Below are 27,883 nucleotides of genomic sequence, written 5' to 3' on the forward strand. Positions count from 1 at the left end.
TGAGAAACTGGATCTTAGTTTCTCTGATTGCGAAGGAGATGGAGGAGTACTTGCAGTACATGAAGACTTTGCGCTCTCAAATGAACGGTAACTACCAATCCATTCACACCTTCTTCGTTTTTTTTTCTTTATTTATTATTATTATTATTTATTTATTTTTTTGGATCTGAAAATGAGAAATGAAATTGAATTCAGATGTGGAGGATCAAGCGGCGAAGACTTCAGTGGAAGAGCAAATGCAATTGACGAACATACGCAATTTGGAAAAAGACATCGACTCAGGTCTTCTTCACACTTTCGTGCATTGCGTTTTCTTTTTCTATTCAATTCAAACATAGCTTAAGGATTGAGCACTTCAACATTATTTCTATATAAAACCGTCAAAATTTCTAAATTATGAACTACAGTACTTTCTCCTGTGGTTTTAAATTTGGAACAATTCAAACATAGCAGCAGGTTTATGAACATGAACTCAAATAAAAAGGTTGATGTAAAAGAAATAATAAGAAAAACAATAAATAACTTTTTCGTTACAATCTCTTACAACTATTTTTGTTATCGTTCAATCATAATCAAAATCAAATCAACGGTTTCAAAATGACATCAAATAAGAGCAGTCAATTTGATTTTGATCCAAAAATAAAAAAATAATTATAAGAAAAAAAAAAGATTGTTATTATAACTTACCCCTATATGTATATAATAAATAAATAAATTGAAAAGAAAATCTACTTTTCTCCACTGTATCCTAAATAAACCTCATGCCAACCTATTTCTTATTTTTCATATGTAGCAAAATCTGAAATCAAGCAACTCAAGGAAGATACTGAAAAGATGATGAAGGCAAAGGGTGAGATATGCTCAAAGATATTGGAAACACAGAAAAGGATTGCCTCTTTGGGCTCTGATACATCTAAACTTACACAGGTAAAGGCTAAGGCTGTCTGTGTCAGTGTCCTTTTATCCTCTGTTTGTTTGCTATCTAACCAAGCTGGTAACCACAAATGTAGGCTTCTCCTGTTGTTTTTTGTGGATACATAGATTCAATTGGTTCCATATCATAAATCCTTTTAAAGCAGTTTGCATTTGTAATGTGAAGATGAGGCAATGCAGCTCAAATGTGATGAAACAAATTTTTATAACTGAGCTAGCTAGCTCTTTTCTCTCTTGCAATCAATGGTCCAACTCTAGTTGAATGCATGATATATCTATTGATATTTGTTACAGTTATAGTGATAATTCCTGCACAAACTTGAGTATTGCGTCTATATGTAAGTCATATGCTATTACACACATTAACTTGGTATACAAAACTCAAATGTAGAGCTGGAAATTTATACTTGCAACAATATAATTAAAAGATGTGTTGTTTTAATTTCCAAATTAAGCTTTAAGTCTAGAGTTAATCTGGGGATGTGAAAATTTGATAAATCTATACGGGGCTTTAGGATTGGTTATGAAGAATTTTGATCTTATTTCTTGCTTTGATATGTGCCTTAGTAATAAAATAAAAAAGAAAAGAAGGGAGAAAAAGTCTGATGCCTTATGCTGTGTTCCTGGTGTTGTTCATGACTCTCTCTACCAGCAGACTCTGGAGCTTATTCAGCAAGAGAGAGTTGGGTTATCTGCCAAACTTTCAGAGAAGAGGTAAATGAAGATACTGAGTGAATGATCTTATACATTTGATGCTCATCCGTCTAAGTTGCTTTACTCTTTCAGAGCCTACTATAGCAAGGTTGCAGAAGACATGAGTGCCAAATTACATAAACAACAGGTTTGCTTTTATTATTATTCTTTGTTATTAATAATGCGTGACCTGTGGAGCAGCTTTCTCAATGCATGAAGTAATATGTTTGAACAATTGGCAGCAAATGTTGGCATCAAAGGGGTGATTATGTCTGGGAAATAATATCATTTGAAATACATTTTCCGCATGGAAATTTGGTTTCTCTGTTTTTGGCTCTACATTACTCCCCTGAACAAAAAAACAATCTGCTAGTCTATGAATACCGGGTGCCATTTGGGTGTTGTTGGTATTAGGGTGTAGAAAAGTGTAGAAACACTTGTTTATGAGTGAGTGGTAAGCTTCTTGAAACACTTTGAGTGTTGAGTGTATAAATTAGTAAGGAAAATACCATTGGGGTACTTTGGGATGTGAGATTTGAGTATTATTAAGCCACTTCTGTAACCTACTTTTTTATTCACTTAGTGAATCTATTTTCCGTCCTTGTGCCATTAATCCTGTAATGGTCCCAACTCTGCATCTCATTGTTCGTGTGAGTTCTTTCAGTTGGTTTGTTGCTACTAGGTACTGAATATAATAAATCTTTGGCAGGAATGGATCAGAGCTAAGAAGATTAGTAGAGAACTGAAAGAGCGGGAATTGGTATGCCTTTTCTTATTCGTACAAATACCTTTAAACTGTTTATGTAGAATATCCTTATACATCCTTTGGTTCCTCTGAAAATAAGAGTCCTTAGTAAATGTTTGAACAAACTCCTTGAGCTTACTTATTTATGAGGGAATAATATCGTCTGATAAATTGCTGACCAAAAGGAAGAATAAAGAAAAAATAAAATTTCCTTCAATTGTCAGGTCTTATTTATTTAATTATTTAATTATTTAATTCTTCTGTTTTTCTTTCAAGTCTCTGTTAATCACTTTTATTTTGAATTTATGCAGGTCAAGGAAAAAGTTGATGGGCAAAGAAGTAAAGCTGAAGGCATAGCTCTAAGCTTTTGTTTAATGTTTTACGCTAAGCTTCGGTACTGATTTTCTTTTTTTTCTTTTTTCTTTTTTAAAATAAAAAAGCTATGGTAGATGGAAGCAAAACAATAGATCCTCTTGAAATTGTTGGAAAAGTTTAAGAATCGTATTTTGGTTTCAAAATAGGAGTTGCACATACTTTGCCTGAAAGGATGAATATTGAGTTTGCCTCCATAACCAAGCCTTTCTCTTGATCATTCAACCAAAAAGAAGCACTGTAATCAATAAAGGCTTTAGTGAAAATAGTGGATCAACCAGAAGATAGTATAATTAATAGGAATGAGGAAGACCTAAAGAGACATTAGGAGAAGCCATTGAAAAGGACCTTGCACTAAATTATCTGACTAAAATTTTGGTTTTTGATAGAGCTCAATGGGATCAATTGATCATTGTGGCCAGCTGCACCTAATGATAGAAGGCCTGTTGTTGTTGTTACATTTTATGACACTAAACTGCTGAGTCATATACTATTCCCATTTGATGTTTGACCTCCAGTTTATATATATATATATATATATATATATATAAAATCTATTGGATTTAACTGAAAATTCATTATAGATCTACATGTCACGTCATGTTCAAGCCCCATATAATTAGAAGGCAACCAAGAGTATCATTTTAGCCAATTCATTTCATTATTATTAGTTTTTTTTTTTTGGCCGGTTTTTGGTGTTGGGGGGGGAAGGGGGTTTCATATTTTCTTTAATTTCTCCTTTTTAATCTGTCTCTTTAGAGTGGGAATCAAAAGAATCATGCAATTAGGGCATGGCTATGCCTTATAAAGTTTACTGTGGATATTGATTGCGGTGACCTTATATGTAGAAAATTTAACTTGCTTGTTGAGAGAGAATAGAGAAACTTGGGATGTTGAAAACCGTGTTTCTTAATTACGCACAGGAGAGCTGAAATATAGAAGGGTTTACAATAATTACAAGATATGGGCTAATGGGCTTGCCACTGTATATACAACAAACCTACAAAATAATAATAATACACGTTTCTAACAATGCTTTTAACAGGGAACTTGTTTGATATATGATATTAATAGCAAAGAATAATGAAATTGTTCATGTATTTTAAGATGCAATTGAGTTATGGGTGTCTATTACCTTGTTTGACTGGTTGCACAAAATATATGGTTTGGTTTAATTTCTCAAATTGAGAATTAGCGGAGTTTGGTTTAGTCTGAGTTTATACTAAAACCAGCCCCTGAGTACCTCTATCTGCTGACTGGAACAAAATCAGTAATGAGTGGGATAGCTTCATTCTGTCTAGGCTAAACACTGAATCGAAAGTTCATCTTTTTGGTTTTTGCTATTAATATCAGGAATTGGAAAAAATCATTGGGTTACAACTTACAAGTATTTTATAGTTCAAAGCCATTTTTTTACTTGAATATAAAATAATATGTTGTGTATCGATCTAATTTAGAGGGTTACAATATATAGAGACTCTAATGGGCTTAAGTGAAAGGCCCAGACCTAATACAAACCTAATACAATCAGAATTAATTACAGACTAATCATATCTAATCATATTTAATATATTCTAACACTCCCCCTCAAGTTGGTGCGTATATATTGTGAGCACCAAGCTTGTTACAAATATATTGAACCCGAGGACCTTTAAGAGCTTTAGTGAAGACATCCGCTAGTTGATCAGAGGAGTTGACGAAAGCAGTCTTGATTTCTCCTGACTGAATCTTTTCTCAAATGAAGTGACAATCAATCTCTATATGTTTGGTCCTTTCATGAAAGACAGGATTAGAGGATATATGTAGCGCAGCTTGATTATCACAGATGAGTGTCATGGGTTGTTTCTGTTCACAAAGATGAAGCTCCTGAATCAATTGCTTTAACCAGACTAACTCACAGGTAGCATTTGCCATTGCACGATACTCAGCTTCTGCACTAGATCGAGCAACAACAGGTTGTTTCTTGCTTTTCCACGAAATTAAGTTTCCTCCAAAGAAGACACAATAGCCAGAAGTAGAGCGTCTGTCCAAGGGTGATCCTGCCCAATCAGCATCTGAATAACCACAAATTTCTGTATTTCCCTGATCTGAATACAACAAACCTTTTCCTGGTGCTCCTTTGATGTATCGGAGGATCCTCACAGCAGCATCCCAATGCGAATCATAAGGGGAATCAAGAAACTGACTAGCCGTACTAACAGCGAAAGAAATATCTGGCCTAGTCACAGTAAGATAGTTGAGCTTCCCAATTAGCCTCCGATAACGTCCAGGATCAGATAACGGCTCCCCCTGTCCGGGCAATAACTTGACATTAGGATCCATGGGTGTATCAACTGGTTTATTCCCCAACATACTAGTTTCTTCTAAGATATCCAAGACATACTTCCTTTGACAGATAGAAATGCCCTGTCTGGATTGCGCCACCTCAATTCCCAAGAAGTAACGCAGCTTCCCAAGGTCCTTTGTTTGAAATGTACTAAACAAATGCTGTTTTAATTTGACGAATTTTGTCTTGATCACTTCCGGTGAGAATGATGTCGTCAACATAAACTAACAAATAGATACACTTATCAGGAGATGTAATCCTATAAAACACAAAATGGTCAACTTTACTACGGCTTAAGCCAAACGCCTGAACAGCAGAACTGAAGCGACTGAACCATGCTCGAGGAGACTGCTTGAGACCATATAAGGATTTCCGAAGACGACACACCTTTCCAGACTCCCCCTGAGCAACAAAACCAGGTGGTTGCTCCATGTAAACTTCTTGTAAATCACCATGAAGAAAGGCATTTTTGATGTCAAGTTGAAGGAGTGGCCAGTGACAAACAGCATCAAGGGCAAGAAAGAGGAGGATTGACGCCATTTTAGCGACCGGAGAAAATGTATCGCTATAATCAAGGCCAAAGATTTGAGTAAAACCCTTGGCAACTAAACGTGCCTTGAGACGATCAATATGGCCATCAGGTCCAACTTTCACAGTAAAAACCCAGCGACAACCAACTATAGACTTCTCTGGAGGAGCAGAAACAAGGTCCCAAGTGCCATTGGAATGAAGTGTAGTCATCTCATCAAGCATTGCTTGGCGCTACCCTGGATGGGAAAGTGCTTCACCTGTGGTCTTAGGAATAGAAATAGAAGAAAGACTAGAAACAAAGGAGAAATGAGGTGAAGAAAGACGGTTATAGCTCAAAAAGGTATAAAGAGGATAAGGGTTACGAGTAGTACGTGTACCTTTTCTTTGAGCAATGGGAAGAGTCTCTGATAAAGGATCCAGAGGGGAAGAAGCAACAGCAGTGGGCGATGAGTCAGCAAGAGTCGAGTCGACAGGAGGCACAGTTTTGCGACGCTGATAGGTGAGAAGTGGACGGTCCTCAGGTATAGAAGCAATAGGTTGCTCATCTGGAATAGAAGCACCTGCAGCTGGCAAAGACAAGTCAAGAAAATGGACAGGAAGTACATGATCAACCTGTGACAACTGAGATGAGATAGAATTAAAGGGTTGTTGATCAAGAAAAGTGACATCAGCGGAAACTAAGTAACACTTAAGGTCGGGAGAATAACAACGATAACCCTTTTGAAGACGAGAATAACCAAGAAAGATACACTGAAAGGCTTTGGATGTTAACTTATCCTTACCAGGAGTGAGATCATGAACAAAACAAGTACAACCAAAGACATGTGGAGTTAGAGGATAAAGAGGAACATCTGGAAGCAATAGATTATGAGGAATGTCATTGTTGAGCACAGATGAAGGCATGTGATTGATGAGAAAACAAGAGATGAGTACAACATCTGCCCAAAAGTGAAGGGGAACCTGCATATGAATAAGAAGGGTACGGGCAGTTTCAATGAGATGTCTGTTTTTACGTTCAGCCACTCCATTTTGTTGTGGAGTGTGAGGACAAGTAGTTTGATGTAAAGTACCTTGTGTGGCCAAGAAATTAAAAAAATCAATAGAAACATATTCCTTAGCATTATCACTACGTAGAATACGAATAGAAACACCAAATTGAGTATGGATCTCAGTAGAAAACTTTTTATAAATGGAAAATAACTCAGAACGATTTTTCATTAAATAGGTCCAAGTGCAACGGGAAAAATCATCAATAAAGGTAACGAAATACCGAAAACCTAAGACAGACAAGGTACGACTTGGACCCCAGATATCTGAATGAACAAGAGAGAAAGGGGCATCAGCTCGTTTATTGACTCGACTGGCAAAAGAGGAGCATGTATGCTTCCCTTGTTGACATGACACACAATCTAAAGACTGAAGACCGGACAAAAGAGGAACCATTTTCTGCAACTTTGAAAGACTTGGATGACCAAGGCGACTGTAGATAAGTTGTGGAGATTCTGTGAGAGAGCATGCTACTGAAGGACGAGGCACATCCAGATAATAAAGCCCCTGTGACTCACGACCCACTCCAATCATTTTCCCCGTACCCAGATCCTGCACAGAAACAGAATGGTTAGAGAAAGTAATGGTGCAAGTGAGGGAGTGAATCAACTTACTAATAGAAATTAAGTTATAAAGGATGCCAGGAATGTAATAGACAGATGTCAGGGCCAAGGTAGAGGTCGGACGAGCTTGTCCAATCCCACGAACTGGGGCTTTGGTTCCATTCGCAAGGGTAAAAGACGGTAAATGATCAGAATAAGTAAGAGATGTAAAGAGTTCCTTATTACCACAGAGATGATCGGTAGCGCCGGAGTCAAATATCCAAGTGTCAAGTGATGTAGAATGAGAAACACAAGCAACAAGATTACCAGTATAAGGCTGAGACTGAGGAGAAGCCTTCCTGAGAGGAGTTTGGAGTGCAGCATAGTCCGAACCTGAACCAAATGATGCATTGTCTGACTGAGCTATATTTGCAACAATAGAAGGAGAGTTAACCTCCGAGAGATCAGGAGATGTTGCTGCCATTTAAAGATAAAATATAAAAGCCGTAAACGAAGGCAAACGATATCCAATCAAGGAGAACCACGCGTCTAAAGTCAGACCCACATAGAAACAATCACAGATCCAGAAAGGGGAGGAGAAGGCGAGCTTCTCTGTCCAAGACTGGCCGGGAAAAGCCGCCGGAGTAGTGCACACGCGTCGGTAGAAGGTGGCGCGTGAGGCCCACGCGCAGAGGAGGTGGGCGGCGCGTGAGGGATGCGTTGGTGACCGGACCTCCACAGACTTGATCGCCGGGAGGAGACGGTCCTGATCGTGTGACGTCTGGTCTGAAAAGTCGCCGGAAAAACGTCTCTGGTGGCCTGAACAGTGGTCCTAGTGGCGGACGGTGGTTCCGGTGGCCGTCGATGGTGCTGACGCGTTTGGAAAATTACTCAGAAGCTGTTTACAGCCCTAGATGGCTTGTCGGAAGGACGCACGGCAAAGAAAGAGGACTCCTAAGCAGTGGGCTTAGGTTTTAAAGCAAAAACAAGGTTTCTAAATGGAAGCGAGGGTCCTCAGAACAAAAGAGCTCTGATACCAACTTGAATATAAAATAATATGTTGTGTATCGATCTAATTTAGAGGGTTACAATATATAGAGACTCTAATGGGCTTAAGTGAAAGACCCAGACCTAATACAATCAGAATTAATTACAGACTAATCATATCTAATCATATTTAATATATTCTAACAGAAACAAAATTTGATATCCTATCTTTCTTTTCATAAACTTAACTTGCAGAGAAGGCTGGTGCTGATGGTAACTTTATCATGGATAACTTGGTAGACTCCTACTTTCGTCAATGTATGCTGCATGGAGTTGGAATCTGGTAATTTATCTTTGTCTGACAGGGGAGTGATGCAAGGAAGAACTTAACAACTGAATTGGATTCAGCTAAAGCAAGGCTTGATGAGATTCGTATTCTGAAATCCAAGGTTCTTATGGAGAACAACAAGGTCATTTATCTGCCAACTTTTTAGGCTGTGAAATATTAATTACTCAAGTTTATGGTTTTTTTTAACTTACTTTGGCTCTGTAACATTTTATTATAGCATATGGTAAAAAAATTTATTGATTCTAGAAACTGAAAGTCAGTGTTTTAAATTACATGAATTATATTCCAACCTGATTAAAGTTCTCCCATGAGTTGTCCCACCTTACTTTGAAAATCTGTTTGTTCCAAAATAACCTCCCTTCTTTCTCTTTTCTTTTTCCATTTTCGTTCTACAACTTCTACATTTTTACCGTTTCTGCCATATTTTCTATAACACATGATGGAATATGCGCATGCCATGTCCTATTTACGAGCATATCTTCAGTACTACGAGAATAGGTACTCCTTTTATCAAAAGTAGAAAAAAGTGGGATTCATGTGGCATTAACCATAAAGAGGTGGGTAAAATAAATATAATTAGGTGAGTTGCTTTTTTCCAAATTTAATAAATATAGCATCTTCAGTACGGAAGATATTTTCCCGATTGACCGTATGAGCATTGTTGAACCTTGGCATTCAAAATGTAAGCAGAATATGCTGGGTGCCTAATATAATTGTGTTCAGTGTCTTCGAAGTTTAGTCAGCTGAAATTTAGGAAAATTGCCTTTACTTGCACAAATGGAATTGATACACAGACATTTGCCCACATGCTCTTTATTAAAACAGAGAGTGACTAACCGAGCAACTTCTTCAATTTAGCCTTTTGTTTTCTCCAGTTTTTAACTGTCTCCTAGTTTGAAGTTGTGGTTCATTATATTTAAATAGCCTTTTCTTCTAATCATAGATAAAGTTCTCCACAACTGAACTGCCGTTCCGGTTTAAGTTATTTAAAATACCAATTGATGGTTTTGAAAATCAATCTTTTGCAAACAGAGGGATGAAAAAAATAGCCCCAAAGAATAATCATGGGGCGGAAAGTCTTCTATGCAACTGTTGGCAAATATGTAACTTCTTATATAAGGATTTTTTGTCACCCCTTAATGCTTTCGAGAAAATCAGAATGTGAAGTTTTGCTTTATATTATGCTAATATGGTTGTATTGTCTGTATACTTTCTTTGCATCTTACTATTATTTCTTTTTCACCTTAGATAAAACTGGCTATTGAGGATGTAAAGAGCAGGGAAAATGAGTTCAAGGTTGGTAGTTATTCTGCAAGAATTACTAAGAAATGTGTGATTATCATAATATTCCTTTTTTCAGATGGCCAGGTGGAAGGCATTTACATATTATATATATTTTTTCTATATATTGATTTACATTAGATATTTGATAGGTAAGTTTATTGGGACAAATTTGTGGCCTTTATTCAATGATTTTGTAAAATATCTTATTTAATTCTTTGTTCCTGATGAATGAGCTACGCTAGCCAGAGCTAAAAGCAGCAGATATGACTGCTCTTGAAGAGGAATATAATGCCCTCTTGTCAGACAAAGCTGGAGAAACTGAGTATTTGCAGTCTCTGGAGAAACAAACTGAGAAACTCAAGGTAAAATAAGTTTAATCCACTGGAAAATTTTACAAGGTACTTAAGTAATTATCAACGAAATAGTTATAGCATGTCATCGAATAGTTTAATCCGCTGCATTCATGTACATCCCTCTTATTTTACAGATGATCTATCATGTGGTAAAATGTGCTTGTGGAGAGGAATTCACAGTTGCAGTGAATATGTAATATTGCAAGAGAACATGAAATTTCAGGAGGCTGTGATTCAGTTGTTCATGCTGATCTTGATTAGATAATACTATATGTCAGTTTGGAAGTGATACAAGTTTGATTGAATGTCTCCTTGGCCTCTCATCGCGTTTTCCATTCAATATATAGATATCAATACACAAGAATTTACAGAGGTTTTAAACTGATTTCTAGTCTGAATATGTAGGGATTTACAGCTATTCAATCTGAATAAAAGCAATCTGTACAAAACAAATGAGAGTTATCCATAGTAACATCCCCCCTCAAAGTGATGCTGGTTGATCAAGATGAATCAATTTGCTACCAAGAAACTGATGATGTTGTGACTTAATAAACACTTCACTATCTGTAAAGATTTGGTAACATGTGGAAGAGAAATGACGTGAGTATCTACAGTTTTCTGAATATAATGATATACTTGGTCCGCACATGGTAGATTGAATTAGTAGCAATTTGAATGGCACTCGTGTTATCTGCGTGAAGACGAATGAGATCAATTTGAGGAAAGCCAAGTTCAATCAGCAATTCCTAAAGCCAAGCAATTTGAGAGCATGGAGCTGACATCACACGATAATCAGACTCGGTAGAGGGATTGGAGACACGACCCTATTTCTTACTTTTCCATGAGATGGACTAGCCCATTCAGCATCACTAAAAACAAGGTGCATGGGAGAACCGACATGAAAAAATAAACCACGACAAGGAGAACCTCGTGGATGTCGAATATCGAGGAAAACAAAAGCCGAGCGTAGATGTCAAGGAGAATGCATAAACTAAATTACTTATACCACAAAGGAGATACCAAACTAGTATTAATCAAGTAGTTCAAGTTACCCACTAACTGTCGATACAACAGAGGATTCAGAAGGAGCTCACCCTCGTCAGTGTGGTACTAAACACTCACTTCCAAAGCAGTGTCAACCGAGGAAGAATCCTGAAGACCAGCCAAAGCAATCAAATCCTTAGTGCTCTTATGCTGGTGTAAGAATATACCATACGAGTAAATGTGAACTTTCGGTCCCAAAAAAACGTGTAAGATGATCAAAATTCTTCTTATTAAAAGGATTCTTGAAGGTGTTGCTGAAGTTGAGTGATCAATAAATGTTGTGTCTGAGTGGTAAAAATATCATCGACATTCACGAAGTAGAATAATTTCAGTTAAGTCTTACGAAGAAACAAGGAGTCAGTATGGGTTTTGCACAGTGACAGACCCAGGAATTTTTCCTGTGAGGGGCTAAAAATTAAACATTTGTTTCTCTCTTCAAATATAATATATGAGAGGTCAAAATACGAAAAATTAAATATGTGTTCCTCTCTTCAACCACAATATGTGGGAGGTCGAAACACAAATCCAGAGAACATAATTCATAAATACCTCTTTTAACTTGTTATAGAGAGAAAGAAGGAGACACAGAGAGAGGTGAAAGATGTCACAGTAAAATTTACTATCAATTTGAAAAAAAATTACACCTTTTCAACCCCTAAAATGAACATTTTTTATGCAAAGAAAACAAAGAAAAAGAGAAGAGAGCAAATGTTTAGATTTCACAAAAAATATGATCTAATTACTATATCTAAATAGATAATTCAAAGAAGACCTCTCTCATTTCTTAACCTTTTTTTCTATTTACTCAGTGTTAACCCAACAAGAAAAAAAAAAGCCAAAGATAAATTAGAAGAGACATATTGTCAAAAAGCACAATCATCAAAATCCTTCTGCCCCTCACTTCCCTCTCTGTCACGAATCATCAGAAAATGAGAGGGATCGAAAGAATAAGGTTCATTCTTTCATAAGACTCTCGGACTTCTTATTTTATTCATGGATGAGAAGATTTGTGATAACATATAAACATAATAAAAGTTAAAACTGTAAGTTTCAAGTCGAGGTTTAAACTATAATTTAAGGGGAATGTTATATTTACAAACTTTTCGTTTAGTATATTGTGTCTGACCGTCATACTTTAATCAAGAGTGTACGACTGATCATACTTAGTGTAATTTGTAAAAAAAATTGTAAACAGAACTTACAAACTTTATAAACTCTCTGCAGTGGGAGAAAACTACTTCACATTAATAGAGAAAAAAAATAGAAATTTCTTGCATTATACTTATGTTAAAAAAATTCTTCAAATTTTGAGAGGAGCGGCCGCCTACCCTAGCACCCCCTGGGTCCGCCCCTGGTTTTGCACAAACTTAAACTGAAGCATACTGGATTGGAACTTCTGAAACCATGCTCAGGAAGCTTGTTTTAAGCCATGCAGCGAGTGTTTTGACTTGCAACATAATTAGTGGAAAATAATCTAACAGGTGGTGTCATGTATATATCTTTCTGTTTTTTTTTTTCTTTTTAAATCACCATGGAGAAAAGTACTTTCAATATTTTTTTATATCTAGTTCAGCAATGGCATGAATTGTACGTCCTATAGTCATTTTAGCAACAGTCCTCATAGTCTACTCCATACTATTATCGACCACCAACCTAAGCTTTATAGCGATCTAGGAGTCCCATCAGAATGAAGTTTCAATGAGTAAACACGTATTTATACTCAATGGGCTTGACATTGAACAATGTCCCCAGTTAGATTTTCCTGAAGAACTCCAAATTCCACTTGCATTGCTCCCGGCCAACACCCATGGCAAGCTGCCTATGAGTAAGAAGATATAACAAAAATAGGAGAGTATTTATTGTGGTCCAGGACCACCATTTTTTAGGTGGTCCCTTAGTATAAATGAGAGGATAAAATTGGAAAAGAAGAAAAATAAGACGGGTAAAAAAGGAAAAAAAAAAATTAGTGTTGTGAGAGGAAGCACCAAATCATTGGATGGTGTTGGAGCATAAAAAATATTTCCCAAAAATAGAGGTCAAAGCAGCAATAAACGTATGCTAAAAGCTGTACCCATCAGGAGGATGCGAGTTTCGAGTACACTCTCAAAGATGGTGAAGGAGAGCAGATGCCTGTTCTAAATCATAAAGTGATTAAGGACGTCGAGAGTACACAAATTCAGGCTTGAACCGTGCAATATGGGATGGCATGTCATCAAAATCAAGAAGCATAATAACTTCAGGTGATGGCGTGTCATACTGGAAGCACTTTGAGAAACACAAAGTCTTACAGAATAAGGATCATGGCAAACAAAACCTTTGTGACTAATGCTATATCTTATTAATACACATTTAACAGACTGAGCAGAATGCTTATGACGTTCAAGAGGAGGGAAATGAACAAAACAAATTTAGGTATGCAGATGCCAATAGGAAAGATTTGAATGATAAAGACGAAAATAAGGAGAGCCAAAATCTAGTGTTTGAGAAGGCAATCAATTAATAACGTAAACTGCTGTAGATAAAGCTTCTACTCAAAAACTAGGTGGAACATTAGGTTACTTCTAATAGATGACAAATGGAAAGAACTTTGTCCATTCCTATTCTCAGTTTACTCCTCCTATATTCAACTCAACCCAATACTACAAAAATTCATATCCAAGTAAAGCACTAACAGCAATGTTACAAACAACCACTTTATGTAGCTCATTTCTTTGTTTTATCAAGAACTTCAATATATCTCTTTGGAACTCCATATTGTTCAATCAAATGCCTTGCCAGGTCATCAATAACTCCACCTTGAACCAGGACTTCATGCCCTTTCTTTCCTGCAAACAAATATGTTCAAATTTAAGATACACAATACAATAAATGCACATCATTTAATTGAAGGTAAATAGAAAATCAAACTTCGTGGGTCACAACCCTGTATGTCAGAACTTAGAAGGGTGAACTGTCTTACCACATCATCCCCAGGCCATTTCAAACAAAAATATTTTATGAAATAAACACTGGCTGTTGGTTCACCTCAACCCTATTTACTTTGTTAAAATAACACAAAGAAGAATGCAAAAGACAATGAAGGGTAAATAAAAGAACATCAAAGTTTTACCTGCATGCATGCCCAATCCCTGGTTTTGTTCAGTTTGTTAAAGTCAGAAGGATATTAATACATATTTACAAATGCCCCTGCAGTTGCCCCTCTGTATGTACTCAAAAGAGGCACACATAATTGTAACACTTACTGCTTAAGCTCCCAAAAAAGTTCTCAATGAATTCAGTTTAGCTTCCCATAGAGCCCCTTATCCTCTTAAGTACTGGTACCGAGACAACAAATAACATGCAACTTGGGCTTGCAAAAAAAAAAAACCCTCAAACTTACTCAAAAAAAAAAAAATCACTCCCCGTTAAACCCAACTAACAAATGTGGGGTGGAGGCAATCCTTGTATGCAGTCTTACCCTTGCATAATTACAAAGAGGCTGTTTCCTGGATTCAAACCCATGATCTTTCAGTCATGAAGGAACAATTTTACCACTTCTCCGGTTCGCCTCCTTACCCTCAGTTAAATGTAAAAGAATATGTTATGTATTGATCTGTGTCAGGGAGTTACAATATATAGAGACCCTAATGGGCTTAAGTGTAAGGCCCAAACCTAATCCAAACCTAATCCTAATACAGTCAGAATACAGTCAGACTATTTACGGATAAGACAGAATCCAATCATATCTAATCAAATCTAATCATATTATATCTAATATTCTAACACTCCCCCTCAAGCTGGTGCGTATATATTATGAGCACCAAGCTTGTTACAAATGTATTCAACCCGAGGACCTCTAAGAGCTTTAGTGAAAACATCTGCTAGTTGATTAGACGAGTTGACAAAAGCTGTCTTGATTTCTCCTGACTGAATCTTTTCCCGAATGAAGTGACAATCAATCTCTATATGTTTGGTCCTCTCATGAAAAACAGGATTAGAGGATATATGTAGCGCAGCTTGATTATCACAGATGAGTGTCATGGGTTGTTTCTGTTCACAAAGATGAAGCTCCTGAATCAACTGCTTTAACCAGATCAACTCACAGGTAGTATTTGCCATTGCACGATATACTCAGCTTCTGCACTAGATCGGGAAACAACAGGTTGTTTCTTGCTTTTCCATGAGATTAAGTTTCCTCCGAAGAAGACACAATAACCAGAAGTAGAGCGTCTGTCCGAGGGTGATCCTGCCCAATCGGCATCTGAGTAACCACAAATTTCTGCATTTCCCTGATCCGAATACAACAAACCTTTTCCTGGTGCTCCTTTGATGTATCGGAGGATCCTCACAGCAGCATCCCAATGTGAATCACAAGGGGAATCAAGGAACTGACTGGCCGTACTGACAGCGAAAGAAATATCTAGCCTAGTCACAGTAAGATAATTGAGCTTCCCAATCAGCCTTCGATAACGTCCAGGATCAGATAACGGCTCCCCCTGTCTGGGCAATAACTTAACATTAGGATCCATTGGTGTATCAACTGGTTTACACCCCAACATACCAGTTTCCTCTAGGATATCCAAGGCATACTTCCTTTGACAGATAGAAATGCCCTGTCTAGATTGCGCCACCTCAATTCCCAAGAAGTAACGCAGCTTCCCAAGGTCCTTTGTTTGAAATGCACTGAATAAATGTTGTTTTAACTGATGGATTCCGTCTTGATCACTTCCGGTGAGGATGATGTCATCAACATAGACTAACAAATAGATGCACTTGTTAGGATGTAATCCTATAGAATACAGAATGGTCAACTTTACTGCGAATTAGGCCAAACGCCTGTACAACAGAACTGAAGCGACTGAACCATGCTCGAGGAGACTGCTTGAGACCATATAAGGATTTTTGAAGACGACATACCTTCCCAGACTCCCCCTGAGCAACAAAGCCAGGTGGTTGCTCCATGTAAACTTCTTCTTGTAAATCACCATGAAGAAAGGCATTTTTGATGTCAAGTTGAAGGAGTGGCCAGTGACGAACAGCAGCAAGGGCAAGAAATAGGCGGACGGACGCCATCTTAGCGACTGGAGAGAATGTATCGCTATAATCAAGGCCAAAGATTTGAGTAAAACCCTTGGCAACTAGGCGTGCCTTGAGACGATCAACATGGCCATCAGGTCCAACTTTCACAGTAAACACCCAGCGACAACCAACTATAGACTTCTCTGGAGGAGCAGAAACAAGGTCCCAAGTGCCATTGGTATGAAGTGCGGTCATCTCATCAAGCATCGCTTGGCGCCATCCTGGATGGGAAAGTGCTTCACCTGTGGTCTTAGGAATAGAAACAGAAGAAAGACTAGAAACAAAGGTGAAATGAGGAGCAGAAAGGCGATCATAGCTCAAGAAGGTATAAAGAGGATAAGGGTTACGAGTAGTACGTGTACCTTTTCTTTGAGCAATGGGAAGAGCCTCTGGTGAAGGATCCGGAGGGGAAGAATCAACTGCAGAGGGCAATGAGTCAGCAGGGGTCGAGTCGACTGGAGGTACTGTCTTACGACGCTGATAAGTGAGAAGTGGACGGTCCTTAGGTACTGGAGCAATAGGTGATGGCTTATCTGGAGTAGAAGCACCTGCATCTGGCAAAGACAAGTCAAGAAAAGGAACAGGAAGAACATGATCAACCTGTGACAATGAAGATGGGATAGAATTAAAGGGTTGTTGATAAAAAAAGGTGACATCCGCGGAAACTAAGTAACGCTTGAGGTCAGGAGAGTAACAGCGATAACCCTTTTGAAGACGAGAATAACCAAGAAAAATGCATTTAAAGGCTTTGGATGTTAACTTATCCTTACCAGGAGTGAGATCATGAACAAAACAGGTACAACCAAAAACATGTGGGGATAGAGGAAAGAGAGGAACATCTGGAAACAATAAGTTATGAGGAATATCATTATTAAGCACAGATGAAGGCATGCGGTTGATGAGAAAGCAAGAAGCAAGGACTGCATCAGCCCAGAAGTGAAGAGGAACATGCATGTGAATAAGAAGAGTCCTGGCAATCTCAATGAGATGTCTATTCTTACGTTCAGCTACTCCATTTTGTTGTGGAGTGTGAGGACAAGTGGTTTGGTGTAAAGTACCCTGTGTGGCTAAGAAGTGAGAAAAGTCAACAGAAACATACTCCTTAGCATTATCACTACGTAAAATACGAATAGAAGCACCAAATTGAGTATGAATTTCAGCAGAAAACTTTTGATAAATAGAAAACAACTCAGAGCGGTTTTTCAGAGCGATTTCGTTCTGGGAACCCTCGCTTCCGCTTAGAAATCTTGTTCTTCGCTTTAAAACCTAAGCCCACTGCTTAGGAGTCATCTTTTCTTTGCCGTGCGTCCTTCCGGTAAGATATCAAAGGCTGTAAGTCCTCTCCAGGCATCTTCTGCACGTGTCCACAGTCACCGGAGCACCATCAGCCACCGTCAGCCACCGTCAGCCACTGTTCAGGCTGCCGGAGTACTTTTCCGGCGAGTTTTCAGTCTGGAACGAACGCGAACAGAACCCTCTCCTCCCGGCGACCTGCTCTGTGGAAGTCCGGCCACCATCGGAGTTGTCACGCGCTCTCACGCGCCTCCAGTCTTCTCTGCACGTGGGCTTCACGCGCGGCGGCTTTTTCCGGCCGGTCTTGGACAGAGAAGCTCGTCTTCTCCTCCTCTTTCTGGATCTGTGGTTGGTTCTTTGTGGGTCTGACTTTTTGTGCGCACCTCTTCTTGATTGGTGATCAGGTTCGTTTCTCTTTTTTCGGTTTGTATCTTTGTGATTTGATATGGCAGCAAACCCTCCAATTCATTCGGAGGTCAAGTCTTCATCTCCTCCTTTGAGAAATTCTCCCAATATCATCTCTACCAATATTGGGTCCATTACCTCTTCAAAATTGAAGGGATCTGTTAATTACAAGAATTGGGCCACCTCTGTTCGAGTTTGGTTCTTTGGACAAGGATATGGGAACCATCTCACAACTAAGTCTACTGATGTCCCTAAGGAGGACAAGTCTGATTGGGAAAAGATTGACAACCAACTTCTGAGTATCCTCTGGCAATCCATTGATCCGATTGTCTTGGATATCTTTTATTCATTTCAAACTTGCACTGAAGTGTGGGAGGAAGCAAAAAACCTCTACACTAATGATGTTCAGCAGCTCTATTTCATCATCTCTCAGTTTATGGAATTGAGCAAATCATCCGACATTCAAATGGAGACATATATTGGCAAGAGTCGCTCTTTGATGCAGGCATATTTGGATATGCTGCCTTACCCTACTGATGCTACTGCATATCGGAAACAGGTGGAACGTCTCTTTATGGTTGCCACACTTTCTGGCCTTCCCGAAGAATATGATAATGTTCGTGATACTATCTTGACTAGTGGGGAGCCTGATCTATCCATGACGTATCAGCGTCTTCTGAATTTGAATAAGAAATCTGCTCCTGCATCGTCTTCTGCTGTTGATTCTACTGCTCTAGTTTCCCGTACTGATTTTCGCGGGCATATTGGAGGTGGACGTGGTCGTGGTAGAGGCCCAGGAGGCCGGGGCCAAGGAGGCCCAGGAGGACGTAGCCCAGGAGGTCGTGGCCCAGGAGGTCCAGTCGGACGTGGTCAGCGACCTCGTTGTCATTACTGTCAGCAACTTGGTCATTATGAGGAACGCTGCTACACCAAGTATCCTCACATGCGACCTTCTTTTGCTGCTAATGTAGCTCAATCGGATACTGCTTCAAATGGTTCAGTCTCTCTCTCCTCTGAAGAATATGCAGCATTCCAGGCCCTTCTCAGGAAGTCCTCTCCTCAATCTCAGGCCTCTGCTTCAGAAACTGGTAATCCTGTTGCTTGTGTTTCTCATTCTGCATCACTTGGTCCTTGGATATTTGACTCAGGTGCTACTGATCACCTCTGTGGTAATAAGGAACTCTTTTCTTCCCTTACATATTCTAATAATTTACCCTCTTTTACTCTTGCTGATGGAACTAAGGCCCCCGTTCATGGGATTGGACAAATCTGTCCAACCTCCTCATTGACCTTGACATCTGTCTATTACATTCCTCACATCCCTTATAATTTAATATCGGTTAGTAAATTGATCAATTCTCTTAATTGTATTGTCACATTCTCAAACCATTCTGTTTCTGTGCAGGACCCGGGTACGGGGAAGATGATTGGAGTGGGCCGTGAGTCACGGGGTCTGTTCTACCTTGATGTGCCGAGTCCTTCAGTTGCTTGTTCTCTCACAGAATCTCCACAACTCATCCACAGTCGTCTCGGGCATCCTAGTCTTGCGAAATTGCAGAAGATGGTTCCTCTTTTATCCGGTCTTCAAACTTTAGATTGTCAGTCATGTCAGCAAGGAAAGCACATACGCTCCTCCTTTGCTAATCGAGTCAATAAACGAGCTGATGCTCCTTTTTCAATTATTCATTCAGATGTTTGGGGTCCTAGTCGTAGTGTGTCTATTTTAGGTTTTTGGTATTTTGTCACCTTTATTGATGATTTCTCCCGTTGTACTTGGATTTATTTAATGAAAAACAGCTCTGATACCAAGTTAAATGTAAAAGAATATGTTATGTATTGATCTGTGTCAGGGAGTTACAATATATAGAGACCCTAATGGGCTTAAGTGTAAGGCCCAAACCTAATCCAAACCTAATCCTAATACAGTCAGAATACAGTCAGACTATTTACGGATAAGATAGAATCCAATCATATCTAATCAAATCTAATCATATTATATCTAATATTCTAACACCCTCAAACTTATCAGTTATTAATATTTTTTCTGATTTACAAGAACTCACACAACCATTACCACACAATATAGAAATTTAAAAATACCAACCTGGGCATGTGAAGCAAAATACAGACCCTACTTCAATGGTTCTTAAAACTATTTCTGAGTAGATAAGAACTCACACAACCAAGTTTTAGGGAGAACCCACTTAACCATATTTTCCCAGCCCATTATATTCTTCATATTGGTCAAAACTAAATCTTTTGCCTTTTCTTCAACAACAAAAAATATATATATTCTCAGGTATGTTTGTTAATATGAAAAAGAATGACTGTCTCACTTGTTAGAAGGCGTGACCAACCAAAAGGAAAAAAAGAAAGAAGGACTAGAATACAGAGATTTGATATCATTTTACTTTCCAACTTTGAGATCGAAATGTAGTTTTATAACCTCAGTTATCAGCATTTTATCAATCACAGAAAAATAAAACCAAAAATATAATTTCTATACAAATACAGATAAATGTGATAGAATTTAAACAAAGAAAAGCAGCACCTGACAGGCATTAGGAAGAATAGAGACACTCATCTGCTAGAAATTCCTATAATTCTTTAGGATAACAAGCACAAACCAATATAAAACTTCCAATTTCATTTTGACCAAAAAAATACCTGGTAGTTCTGCAACAGAGGTACTGCAAGCGAACTTCTTCTGCAGTTCTGATGCCAATGCTTCAGCATCTATAAGAAAGGTTTCCATACCAGAGAGTTTGGTTACCTTCTTGTTGCCTTGCCGCCGCTCTGTCATTAACTGGATAGTTTTAAGTGCACCTTTACGAACAACAGATTCATTTCCCCTTGTCACAACATGGTGAGGTTGCATACGGCTCACAAATGTTGGCCCTACATCTTTCTTGTGAATTTCTGTAGGATATGTTGTTCCTTTTTTAATAGCCCCCTTGAACAGTGCATCACATAACATTGCATCTAGAACCACAATAGATTTATCTGTTGGTTTCACAAGATTTTCTTTTTCAATGTATTTGAAGACAGTATCAGAAGCTTCAGAAGCACTATAAAGTTTCCCCGTGTCAGCTCCTACAGATGAAAATATGGAATTGACAGGTACACTTGGCTTGTAGATTTCAGCCACTTCAAGAGTTTTGGATGAAAAAATTTCATTGGCAGATTGAACACTAGGCTGGTCGCTTTTCTCCACTGGCCTTTTTTCAGGCTTAAAGGATGAATAGTCAGCATGGTTTCGGTTTACTGAAAATAGAATGACTTCTTTTTTGTATTTATCTTCTTTCACTGATATCTGTACAAAATGTGAATCTACATGAAGAAAGAATCCAGAAATTGAGAAATGGCATTGCAAATATATTTAAAGTAAAAGCTTTACTAGCAGAAGACAAATGATCAAAAGGACCAAATATAGTAATAAAAAAGGTCAAAAAAATTTGCTGACAACTTACACACAAATCACACATATACTGACAGACCTAATTTTAATCCAAAATTTGTCTCATGATGCAAATTATTTTACAGAAATAAATGGCAAAACTTTACAAAAATTCCGTAATAGTCTCAATTTTTCAATATCTCATCAACCCCAAATATACTAAAAAGGCAACATTATAAGAAACATCCCATGCTGCAAATCATTCCTTATGTTGATTTCAGCTGCTATAACAGAGATCCTTTCAAAAGTTATTACCTTTACCAAAAGCTTCACAAAAGCTGTACAACATAGGTTGTAAGTTTTAACTCACATCACATAAGAAAATTTAGAATGTTGAATTAAATCCCTAGTTTCTTATTCATTCTTTTGTCATGGTCACCAATTTGGATATTGCTCTTTGTTGGAAATATTGTAAAGAGGTTGATAATACTATAAGCGATGAAGTCCCACTAATTAAATTGTTGTTACGTATTCTTATAGTCAGTCTATATAATAGAGCCTCCATTCTGCTATTGAGACACATGGATTACAACATATGCCTCTCGTTATTAAACAGTCTTTGTTATAAAACCTTCCAATAATACATTACAAATAGAATTAGGAACTACTTTATCCAACCTCCTATTCCCATACCAAAAGCTTCACAAGTTTTACCTCACATAGGAAAATTTAGAATGTAGAATTAAATCCCTAGTTTCCTATTCAATCTTTTGTCATGGTCACCAATTTGGATATTGCTCTTTGTTGGAAATATTGTAAAAAGGTTGATAATATTGTAAGGGATAAAGTCCCGCATAATTCAGTTGTTGTTATGTAATTCTTATAGTCAGTCTGTATAATAGAGCCTTCATTCTGCTACTGAGAAACATGGATCTCACAATATGCCTCTCGTTATTCAACATGATATTAGAGCTAGGTTGATGACAAGCAATTCCATTTTGTGTCCACCAGTTATAAAATCCATCAAGAAATTGTTTCGTTTTCTGGTTTCTGATGTCTTGTGCCCTGAAGTCCTCCGGCAACCATCTAAGCCAGCAGCCATTGCCCGCTGCCAGCCACCGTTTGACTCGACGGCCACTATTTGGCCGTCGAAAAATTTATCCGGTGAAATTTCAATTGAATTTTGTCCTAGTTGCATTTTGGCCCCATCAATCTTTGTCCCGAATCCAGCCTGGTTCTGTCCGTCTTTGTCCATCGATCATTGCCCCGGATGCAGCCTGGCCTTGTCAGTCTTTGTCCCATATGCAATATTATGATATTGGTTATTTTTTAATTTTTACGGTTCATTTGTGACAAGCTTAAAGTTTAGAAAGCTTTAGCTTAAGGGGGAGTGTTGGAATATTGTAAATACGTTGATAATACTATGAGGGAAGAAGTCTCACATCGCTAACTTATTGTTATATAATTGTTATAGTTAGTTTATATAATAAATCCTCTGTTGTTCTATTGAGACACACCAACTTCAACATAAGCCTCTCGATATTCAACACTCTTTGTTATAAAACCTTTGAATAATACATTACAATGGAATTAATGGATCTACATTATCCAACCTCCTATCCCCAATTTAGGGGTGGCAAAGCGGGCAACCAACCTCGACCGGTCATAAAGCGGTTCAACATGCCCTGCCTTTTGAAAATGGGTTGAAAATATTAACCCATTCTATTTTACGGCGGGTTAACCTGCTTGTCTGTGTGTGTGTCTTTTTGTTTTTGTTTGTGGGGGGGGGGGGAGCTCCAAGAAATGGAATTGGGAGAGATGTAGAAGAAATGTGAGATATTTTACCCAAATACAATTAAAAAAATATATAATCAACCCGTGGAGTCAACCCACTCCGAGGGGTTCAACCCCGTTTGCCACCTCTAAGTCCATACCAATTCTACAACAGCAATTGTTGTCAAACTTGTTTCTTTCACCATAGTTTCTTGGCTTACATAACTAACAAGCAAAGGAGGATTCAAGTGTCTGAATGATACAGTTAAAAGTGCATCCTAACAGAAGAAAACCAGTTGTTAAGCAAAAATGGAGAAAATTGACAAATTAAACAAAATTCAGAGACTAACTTAGAAGTCAATATGAATAGGTTAAGAAAATGAAAATCAGTGGATCTGGAAGAACAAGAAAGTTCCAATTCAGATACACTATAAATATGCCGAGATCTACTTCAGCACATCCTATATTAAATTTAATAAATTCATATGATGATTAGAAGTTTTCCAGTCAATATCAGCAAGCACTTTGATAAACATATTTTACTTCACTATTTTACTTACTGAGTAAAAAGAAAGAAGTAGATGACATACCAAGCCGGAGGAGGATTTTGCTTGTAACCACTTTGATAACTTCTTGTAGGATGATTTCTTGACGTCTAAAGTAATCCCTGAAGGCCTGCACGGTAATACATGGTTTGACCTACAATGCCCATACACAAGCATTAATTAGATTACTGACAGTAAAGTAAAGGAGAAATTTGAAGAAACAAATGTAATAAATTCCTATAATCACCTTAAACTTTAATAAAAAAAAATGCCAAATAATTTACACAAGAAATGCACCATTATTCCACTAGCTCATGCCTTGCAGCTTATGCATACCTGACCCCTAATATCTTGTTTGTGATCTTTTAACATATATGTTTATGCAAACTTTCTTCTGATAGAACAAGCTGAGACAAAGTATAAGATATGTTTGTGTAAAGAACCTTGGGATCCACCACCCCAAAAACACAACCATGAGGAAAGAATTTAGCAAAACAATGCAACTTAGAAGTCAGCTTGCTTATGGAAATGAGATTACAAGCCAGAGAAGGAACATAAAGAACTGATGTTAAATTAATCAGCTCAGAAAGTTTAATGGTTCTATGTCCTGCAATCTGGGAAAAACTGTCATCGGCGATCTTAACCCGAGAGGGTTCAGAGTATGGAGTGTATGAACAGAACAAGCTCGGATTACCTGTCATATGGTCATAGGCTCCAGAATCAAGGATCCAATGATTTTGACTATCAACATGGAAAGTTGTACCTTGCTGGACCACATTACTAGTGGCCTTAGGAGGTTGAGTCAAAAGTCTCTGAAGTTGTTCAAACTGATTTTTGCTAATAAAGACACCATCAGAGTCAGAGGATGCACGAGGCTCATCAACCTTGTCATCAATAAAGACCTAATATGCACGACCTTTATTCTGTCATTTTGGCTTCCAATTTGCAGAGTTCCCGTGGATTTCCCAACATTTCTCACGAGTATGACCAATTTTATTGCAGTGGGTGCACCATGGACGACCATCCCGTTTTGATTCTCCAGAGGAACGGTCAATGGTACGTTTGGCAACCAATGCAGACATATCATCATACTTATCAATTGACTCATTTTCTCCCAGCATAACTCTCCGTCTACTTGCTTCTCTACGAACTTCAGCAAAGGCATTAGCAAGTGAGGGTAACGGTCGTTGCCCCAATATTCGACCACGAACCTCATCAAGATCTCGGTTAAGGCCAGGAAGGAAATCATAAAGTCGTTCCTTCTCCAAGTGTTTTTTAAATTGGGTATTCACTTCCAATCCTTTAAGATCGGATGCATAATAAAGATCCAGTTCCTGCCATAAATTTGTTAGTGCAGTAAAATACTCAGTAATAGTCATACCCCTTTGACGAAAGTCTCTCAACTTATTTCGCAGTTCAAAGACTTGAGAGTTATTCTCCAGATCTGAATAATTTTGTTGAACAGCATCCCAAATCTCCTTGGCAGAATCGAAGAACAAATAGGTTTGGCCAATATGTGGTTCCATGGAATTAGTCAGCCATGCCATTACCAAGGAATTATTAATCTCCCAATTTTCATAATCAGGAGAATCCTCAGCAAGTTTCTTAATTTTTCCCTCAAGATAACCCATCTTACCTTTTGCTCGGATCACCAACTTAACAGATTGAAACCATTGCAGAAAATTTTTACCGTTCAACCGGTGACTAGTAATCTGCATACTTAAGTTGTCTCCAGAGGACTGAGTATTGAAAACAGATGAGGAAGCAGAAGAACGCTCTGAGGAAGACATGAAGGAAGAGAGAGGATTTGACCGTGGATGAAAAAATCAAGTTTTTATTTTTTTAGATCTGACCTCTGGAACAAGAAGAGGAGACGCTGGCGAGAGGTTCTGTGCAAGTCGCGGCGGAAAAAGACGCAGGGAAGGTGGCGCGTGTGACGGCGCGTGGCGGCGCGTGCGGCGGCTGACGGTGATGGGTCCAGTGGCGTTCAACTCGTCGGAGCCTTCTGAGTCGAATGGTCACTTCACTTTCTTGATTGGAGGTCTGTAGATAAGGTTTCTGGCTTTAGACAGAATTGAAGAGGTGTGTTTGATGATGTACTGACGGTATTGCAGCCTTGAAGATGGCTGATTTAGGATAGGAACGAACCCGCTCTTGATACCATGTAAAGAACCTTGGGATACACCACCCCAAAAGCTAGCTCAAAGGGTGGGAGTGCCCAAGGCCTTATAAAGGCCACATTAGTTGCTCATACAACCAATGTTGGACTATATATCTCAACAGTTTGCATTAGCTGAATGTGACTCCCTAAGTTTGAGATCCAGAACTGAGGAGTTGGCTAATTAACCGAAAGGATAAAGCAAACTAAAAACTTAATTTAAAATAGGAAATTGTCAAGTTCATGTAACAAAAAAAAAATGGTTAATTACGTTTTTGGTACTCATAGTTTCATTAAAATCCAATCCCCTTGCCCCCCTTAATTGCAAAAATGTTATCCTCATAGTTTTCAATTCCTAAAATTAAGTCATGATATCAGTTGATGCTGAGGAGCTACTATCTTCGTTGATGTGGCAATACCTTGTTTATGCTGATCTGCATAAAATTTTGATGACATGGCACACTGTTATTTACATTACCAAAGTTCTCATGATCTCATCCAATTAAAAGTGTACTCCACAGTGGTCATATTTTGGAGACCGGTGTTACTGAACGAATTTATCTTTAAAAAATTCAAAACTAACCCTAATTGTCAATCAAAATTCCTAGTTTGCTGGATTTTTTGGCCAATCTATTTTTAATGGCTCACTTGGTCAACCAAGAGCCCAAAGAGAGAGTTAACCCTACCATAGAGTGCTTCCGGGCATGGGAAGGTCTTTGTCCTTCAGTGTTGTATGCAATGCTTGTAGAAGGCACTTGTCCAACAGCAAATCTATGTCTGCAGTTGATAGACTATGCCGGTCATTTGGGTCACCAGCAGAGCCAGTATCCGGTAACTTCAAATCAGCCACGCCTTCAGTTACTTCATTTGCAGCATCATCATTCGGTGTTGCCAATGCAGTACTGGACTCAGCTTGTGGCTCATTCACATCCATAGATTCCACCACTTCAGACCTTTTTGTGTTTCCCTGTTGATCAATTGATGTCTCACAATCAACCTCGGTGAAATCAGAATTATGAGAAGGTGATAATAAAGAAGGATCCTCAAACACAGCATCTTCAAAAAAACCAGCATTAGGCACATAACGGCCCTCAACTGTTTCCCTACAAATCCAACCAACCAAAAAAAATAAAAAATAAAAAAAATCAATAACAAAAAGATTTGTTACTTGTAATGAATCAAACAATCAGGGTCAAGCAATACTTGCCAAAGCAAATCACGATAATAATGAGTTATTCTCAAGGCCTTTCCACGCAATCCAGCTTTTAAAGCTTCAGTGCTGCTCATTGTGGTACTCCCAACCTTGATAACAATGAATGAATGAATGAATGAAGGGTTAACAATAACAAGTAAGGTAAGGATGATAATAGGAGATAAAGAAGAAGTGGTGGTGGTTAAAGAATATACCGCAATAGGAGCAGGATTTCCGGGTACTTTAACAGACCATGTTTCACCAGCTACAAATGAAGGAAGACCTTGAAGAGGGACATTGATACCTGGGAACATTAAATCAGCTCCTCCAATAATAAAACGAGAAACCTCACCACCCTTCAGCATGAAACAAGGGAGTAACTCTGGAACCACCCACAGAGCATAAACTGCCAAAATCACAAATGAAATCATCATTCTTTTTCATAACTCATTTCCAATTTCCAAACACTAAACCAAAACCACAACAAGAATAATGGTTACACACATATATATAAATATAAATATACAAACCTGTAGGGTAAATTTCAGAGGAGCGGCCATCAATATCGAAAAACATAGGAAAGCCTCCCTCAACAGAAAAAACATGTACTCGATTTTGAAACTTGGAAACTGTTATCTCTGCCTTTGGAGGTAGCAAAACGTCTAAGTCGGAATCAGAAGCTCTTGGGAATTTCTCCTTAATGCTTCGCTTCAGCTTCTTCCTGTCTGCACCTGACAACCTCTGATGAGACTTCGCCTCCACCGCCTTCTTGAACATTCTCGTTTTCCTTTCTCTCTCTCACTCACACACACGCACATATTCCTCGTTTTGGCTATTTGTTCTGTTTCATATATTG

The 27,883-nt window shown here is 38.3% G+C and overlaps 2 protein-coding genes across 2 annotated transcripts; one reads left to right on the forward strand and one right to left on the reverse strand.

The window, feature by feature from the left end:
* Nucleotides 1-13,706, forward strand: LOC133309021 (uncharacterized). The gene is made up of 14 exons (XM_061509766.1): nt 1-87; nt 196-282; nt 794-927; nt 1,589-1,647; nt 1,720-1,774; nt 2,336-2,386; nt 2,683-2,765; nt 4,097-4,130; nt 8,432-8,449; nt 8,542-8,646; nt 9,774-9,821; nt 10,052-10,171; nt 10,297-10,347; nt 13,563-13,706. The coding sequence occupies exons 1-14, from the start codon at nt 39-41 to the stop codon at nt 13,704-13,706; spliced, it is 1,038 nt and encodes a 345-aa protein (XP_061365750.1). The 5' UTR covers nt 1-38.
* Nucleotides 13,664-27,883, reverse strand: LOC133309037 (uncharacterized). The gene is made up of 7 exons (XM_061509779.1): nt 27,558-27,883; nt 27,243-27,433; nt 27,043-27,137; nt 26,522-26,938; nt 23,723-23,831; nt 20,630-21,275; nt 13,664-14,031 (listed from the first exon to the last, which is right to left on the reverse strand). The coding sequence occupies exons 1-7, from the start codon at nt 27,802-27,804 to the stop codon at nt 13,910-13,912; spliced, it is 1,827 nt and encodes a 608-aa protein (XP_061365763.1). The 5' UTR covers nt 27,805-27,883; the 3' UTR covers nt 13,664-13,909.

Source organism: Gastrolobium bilobum, unplaced genomic scaffold (genome assembly GCF_033153095.1).
Source record: "Gastrolobium bilobum isolate Gb01-03AN ecotype WA unplaced genomic scaffold, APGP_CSIRO_Gbil_v1 utg10965, whole genome shotgun sequence".
Taxonomy (NCBI): Eukaryota; Viridiplantae; Streptophyta; class Magnoliopsida; order Fabales; family Fabaceae; genus Gastrolobium; species Gastrolobium bilobum.

What these genes read in the sequence shown, in the direction of transcription:
- LOC133309021 (XM_061509766.1), top strand. Translation starts at nt 39, where the DNA reads ATGGAGGAGTACTTGCAGTACATGAAGACTTTGCGCTCTCAAATGAAC. An exon ending in AACAAACTGAGAAACTCAAG is followed by an intron (nt 10,172 to 10,296) that starts GTAAAATAAGTT and finishes CTTATTTTACAG; the next exon opens with ATGATCTATCATGTGGTAAA. An exon ending in GAGAGGAATTCACAGTTGCA is followed by an intron (nt 10,348 to 13,562) that starts GTGAATATGTAA and finishes CACATTTAACAG; the next exon opens with ACTGAGCAGAATGCTTATGA.
- LOC133309037 (XM_061509779.1), bottom strand. Translation starts at nt 27,804, where the DNA reads ATGTTCAAGAAGGCGGTGGAGGCGAAGTCTCATCAGAGGTTGTCAGGT. An exon ending in TATTATCGTGATTTGCTTTG is followed by an intron (nt 26,939 to 27,042) that starts GCAAGTATTGCT and finishes TTGGATTTGTAG; the next exon opens with GGAAACAGTTGAGGGCCGTT. An exon ending in ATGCCCGGAAGCACTCTATG is followed by an intron (nt 23,832 to 26,521) that starts GTAGGGTTAACT and finishes TGGGCATTGTAG; the next exon opens with GTCAAACCATGTATTACCGT.